The sequence below is a fragment of the Gekko japonicus genome, unplaced genomic scaffold (genome assembly GCF_001447785.1).
Source record: "Gekko japonicus isolate JY-2015 unplaced genomic scaffold, Gekko_japonicus_V1.1 scaffold5075, whole genome shotgun sequence".
Lineage (NCBI taxonomy): Eukaryota > Metazoa > Chordata > Lepidosauria > Squamata > Gekkonidae > Gekko > Gekko japonicus.
In genome coordinates this window covers 57,106-62,766 of record NW_015164360.1, presented here as the reverse complement: position 1 = coordinate 62,766, position 5,661 = coordinate 57,106, and the positions used below count along the sequence as shown (strand labels likewise).

Genomic DNA, 5,661 nt, shown 5'->3' with positions numbered 1-5,661 from the left:
TTCTTCCCTCATGTGGCAGGGGCCCAGGAAGCTCACTGAGTGATCTTGGGTCAATCTCTCCATCTAATTTAATCACAGAGTTGCTGTATGGGTAATTCCCCATGCTGAACTCATTCAGTGGCACAGAGACTTGGTAAGGAGAATAACTGGTTATTCCTTTCCTATGAGAAAGAGGACTTTTCATTTTACAAAAAAAAATGACTAAGGGTGGCATGATAGAAGTATCTGAAGACAGGTGCCTGCACACGAAATCTCACACCCGGAATAAAACTTGGTTGGTCTTAAAGGTGCCACTGGACTCAAACTTTGTTCTTTTGATATATCCCATTACACCTGGCATGGAGAAAGGGAGTAGAGGGAACTTCTTCTCCCTCTTCTGTAATGCTAGAACTCAGTGTCACCTGGAGAAGTTGATAGCCAAGACAGACAGAGTTAAATCCTTCTTACTCAGTGAGTAATTTCATTGTGAATCTGATCGAACCTGAACTCTCTAGAAGCTAAGATGACTAAAGAGAGGCAATTGGACTTCGTTCACATTCTGAAAAGACAAGAGTCGTTGAAAAAGACAAGAATGCTAGGAAACGTTGAAGGCAGTGGGAAAAGAGGAAAACCCGATATGAGCTGGGTTGACCTTATAACGGAAGCCAGAATCCTCAGTTTGCAAGACCTGAGCAAGGCTGTTAATGACAGGACATTTTGGAGGTTATTAATTCATAGGGGTGCCATAAGTCAGAAATGACTTGAGAGCACTTCACACATACATTTTTGTTGTGTGATTCCCCGCAAGCATAGGTATGTACGCAAGAGCTATCGAGTCACAACTGACGTACGGCAACCCCAGCAAGGGGCTTTCAAGACAAGTGAGAAGCAAAGGTTGTTTTCCATTGCCTTCCTCTCCAGCATCTTCCTTGGTGGTCTCCCATCCAAGTACCGACCCTGCTTCGCTCCCCCAAGTACGGTCAATGCTTAGCTTAGACTGATGACAATCCCAGCAAGGGGCTGTCAAAGCAAGTGAGAAGCTGGCTTTCAAAGAGGATTAAACACATTCATGGAGGATAGATCCATCAGTGTCTTCTAACCATGACTAAATGAAACCTCCACGTCTGGAGGCCAGAAGGTGGAGGCAACCTCAGGTGGCGGCCTCGGGCCTCAATCTCCATTTGGTGTTTGTTGGACCTCCAAGGCAACTGGATGGCCATTATGTGAGAACAAATGTAAAGGAAACAGTTGTGAGAGTCTGACCCACAGATCAAGCAGTCAACAAGACTTGCAAAGAAGATGCTTTCTGTATATTATGGTCAACAAGCACTACAGCACAATAAACAAATCCCTTCAAATCATAAGAAAATCCTAGTGTGAAAATACATCATCAACGTTGTCTCCGGATTCTATAACACCGTTTCAAAATTGGATCTTCCTCAGGAAATAATAGAGTAGTACAAAAGCTCTCTTGCTCATAAAGTGCTTTACAGAAAGTCATGAAAGATAATACATTCAGATAGGATGCCGATCTCAATAAGTATTCAGGCTGAAATACGCTGCTAAATTTCTGATGGATCCCAGGCGTCATGTTATATAATCCGGAGACGACGTTGAGGATGTATTTTCACACTAGGATTTTCTTATGATTTGAAGAGATTTGTTTATTGGGTTGTGGTGCTTGTTAACCATAATACATTTACTACAGCACAATAAACAAATATGTTTCCTTTACATTTGTTCTCTGATTAGGTCGTGATTGTCCACACTTGTCTTGTGGCCATTATGTGAAACAGAATGCTGGAAGAGAGTCATCCGTGGTCTGATCCAGCAGGGCGCCTCTTCTGTTCTTGCAGAATTTGGGAATCAGATACAAAAAAAACCCCAAAACCAATGTACGTCGTCGAGTAGCTGTCAGTTGCGCAGCTCGTGCGGTAGGGCTTTGTGCATCGTGCCATCCGTGCGCCGAGGACTCTGCCGGAGGGTAAAACGGCTGGACGATAATGATATTCTTGTCCGTTCTCGTCTCTGTGATTGTATGATAGATACAAGGGTGAGGAGAGGCACATGAGAAAACAGGCTCCAAATAGAGATGTGATTAGAATCTTTTCCTCATATATTGTCTTAAAAATAGACTTGCGAGGCAATAATGCGTTGGCTCGGAGTCAATGTTTATGTGATGTCCTAAGGCAAAATGAACAAAAAAACCCAATAAAAAGAAAATCATAATCCTTGCCGGTATTAGAAGCACATTTACAAGCAGGGAATGCCGGGAAGGTCGGCTTCCTTTTGATACTCAGCAGGGCATTTATCAAAGCGAAAGATTTTTTTCCCCCTTCCCCCCTTAATAATTACCCTTGTTTGTCTTTTCCTTCTCCAGGACTTGCCAGTTCCCACCTCAAAGTGGACCAGATTTCCTTTCATCATAAAAACGAGAGTTCGGCTTCTGCCGTGATAACCCGTCGGAAACCAGCGGCTCTCGACGGCGTCACAATGACCTCGACTCCAGTGTTATCTCGCTTACCTTCATCAACAGCAGCAGCCTCTGAAGCAGGTAACTTAGAATCATACAGTCATAGAGTTGGAAGGTATCTCCAGGGTCATCTAGTCCAACCCCCTGCACACTGCAGGAAATTCACAAATACCTCCTCCTCCACACACACACCCAAAGTTATCATTGTTCCGTGCCCAGAAGATGACCAAAAAAACCCCAAAACAAATGCCCAGAAGCTGACCAAAAAAACCCCCAAACAAACCCAGGATCCTCAGCCAAAGTGGCCTGGAGAAAAATTGCTTCCTGACCCTGAAGTGGCAATTGACATTTCCCTGAGTGAGTAAGAGCCCACCTCGGTGGGGAGGGCGGGGTATAAATTGAATAAATTAATAAATACAAAAGGGCCGTGAGAACTAAGCACTGAGGCAACCCTTCCTGCCCTCCCTCACATGATCTGCCCAAGTTCACAGGATCAGCATTGCTGTCAGATGGCCATCTAGCCTCTGCTTGAAAACCTCCAAAGAAGGAGAGCCCACCACCTCCCGAGGAAGCCTGTTCCGCTGAGGAACCGCTCTAACTGTCAGGAAGTCCCGGCCCCACTGCTGGACCTCCAAATGGCACCTGCTATTTTTGGTCACTGTGTGACAGAGTACTGGACTGAATGGGCCATTGGCCTTGATCCAACATTGGCTTCTCTTATGTGCTGATGTTTAGCTGAAAATGCTTTTGATTTCATTTCAACACGTTGGTTCTGGTCCGACCTACTGGGGCAACAGAAAAGAACTCCACATCAGTGCTCCCTCTAAGCTGAGTTAGTGTGAGCTAGCTCACAGTTTTTTAGCATCTGGCCCACACATGTTCGTCTCAGCTCAAGACAGATGGCTCCAGAGCAAACTAATTGATACAACAGCCAAATCACTCGCTCACAGCTTTATGCCAGTAGCTCACAAAGCAGAATTTTTGCTCACAGCACTCCACAGCTTAGAGGGAGCATTGTGCCCACCCCATCCTCTACAGGACAGCCCTTCAGATACTTGAAGATGGTTATCATTCAGGGCTCTTTTTGTAGCAGGTACTCATTTGCATATTAAGCGACACACCCCTAATGTAGCCAATCCTCCAAGAGCTTACAGTAGCCCCTGTTAGAAGAGCTCTGTAAGCTCTTGGGAGGATTGGCTACATTAGGGGTGTGTGGCCTAATATGCAAAGGAGTTGCTGCTGTGACGCCAGTCGGGAAGAAGGCTGAGATGACAGGATTGAGGTTGATGCAAAGCTGGTAGCTCTGAGCATGTGACTTATTCTACATACACACAGGGGTCATTTCCTGCAGGAGCGCACAGGAGTGGAGCTCCGGCAGTAAAGAGCCCAGGGGGCGGGCACATGCAACAAGCCCCACCCCCTGCTCCCAGCAGCCCTCAGTCAGAGCAAGGAGCAGCCAGGTAAATTGCAGAGCCCCTCCAGCCCCCTGGTCCAAAACAGTCCAGTGGCACCTTTAAGACCAAGTTACCTCTCAGTCATCTCCTCTCCTCTTGTGCACTGAATTGTGTCAACGCCGGGTAGCCCCGTTGATCCACAGCAGTCGATTCGAGTTCAGGAGCACTTTAGAGGCCAACAAGATTTTTCAGGGAAGAAGCTTTCAAGAGTCAAAACTCTGACGAAGGGTCAAAGAGAGTCAGGGGTATCTGACAAGGGGAACTCTGATTCTCAAAAGCCTTATACCCTCAACAATCCTGCTGGTCTCTGAGGCGCTACTGGACTCACATCTAGCTCTTCTTATATGCCGAATAGCTCCTTTGTGTTGCAAGGCAGACTGATGTGGAGAAAAATTAAGCAGCCATAGCAGAAGTATCTGTCACCAAGTGCGGATCAGAGAAGGTTGGAGACCTTGTGTAGAATTGATGAGCCTTCCTGCTCTGCCAGTAGATAAGAACATAAGGGAAGTGTAAAAAGAATGTTGGAACCTTTATACACATGTGGTGGAGGTGTGAGAAGGTACAGAGATACTGGGAAAAAGTATTTAGGATGCTAAATGACATAATAGGAGAGCTGGTACCTTTTGTACCCGAGATAGCTTTACTAAATATGCTTCCAGAAACCTATGCTAAATCTAATAAATATGTAATTATTTATCTGCTTACGACAGCTAGATTGTTATTAGCCAGTAAATGGAAACAAGAAGATCTACCCTCTAGAAGAGAAGTAGTTGACAAAATGTTATCAGTGGTTGAAATGGACAAATTAAGTTTGATATTAAAAGGCAATAGTAAGGAGACTTTTGAAAAAAGATGGAAAAGATTCTATATATGGCTTGATAATGAGTATTATGAATGACTCACAAGTATGATAAATGTAACTCGCAGATATAATGTATGTTTGAAAACTTTAAATAAACTTTGGAGAAAAAAAAAAGAACATAAGAAGAGCCCTGCTGGATCAGAGCAGTGGTCCATCTAGTCCAGCATCCCGTCTCACACAGCAGCCAGTCAGTTCTTCTGGAGGGCCAAGAACAGGGCATGGAGTCCGAGGCCTTCATTAGCTACCTTCTAGTGTCCTGGCCTCACTGCTGGACCTCCTGATGGCACCTGGTATTTATGGCCACTGTGTGACACAGAGTGTTGGACTGGATGAGCCATTGGCCTGATCCAACATTGACTTCTCTTATGTTCTTGTGTAACGTAAGAGCCCTGCTGGATCAGAGCAATGGTCCATCTAGTCCAGCATCCCATCTCACACAGCAGCCAACCAGTTCTTCTGGAGGGCCAACAGCAGGGTATGGAGGCTAAGGCCTTCATAAGAACATCAGGAGAGCCCTGCTGGATCAGACCAGTGGTCCCTCTAGTCCAGCATCCCATCTCACACAGCAGCCAACCAGTTCTTCTGGAGGGCCAACAACAGGGCACAGAGGCCGAGGCCTTCATAAGAACGTAAGAAGAGCCCTGCTGGATCAGACCAGTGGTCCCTCTAGTCCAGCATCCCATCTCACACAGCAGCCAACCAGTTCTTCTGGAGGGCCAACAACAGGGCACGGAGGCCGAGTCCTTCATAGGAACATAAGAGCCCTGCTGAATCAGAGCAGTGGTCCATCTAGTCCAGCATCCCATCTCACACAGCAGCCAACCAGTTCTTCTGGAGAGCCTTGCTGGATCAGAGCAGTGGTCCATATAGTCCAACATCCCATCTCACACAGC

At 46.0% G+C, this 5,661-nt stretch overlaps 1 protein-coding gene across 1 annotated transcript in view; it reads left to right on the top strand.

The window, feature by feature from the left end:
• Positions 1–2,364: 2,364 nt before the first annotated feature.
• Positions 2,365–5,661, top strand: part of LOC107108446 (SET-binding protein-like) — a 17,951-nt gene continuing 14,654 nt past the window's right edge. The window contains exon 1 of the mRNA XM_015408883.1: positions 2,365–2,533. Within this exon, the coding sequence (XP_015264369.1) occupies positions 2,473–2,533 (61 nt within the window). The 5' untranslated portion in view covers positions 2,365–2,472. The remainder of the gene's footprint in view (positions 2,534–5,661) is intronic.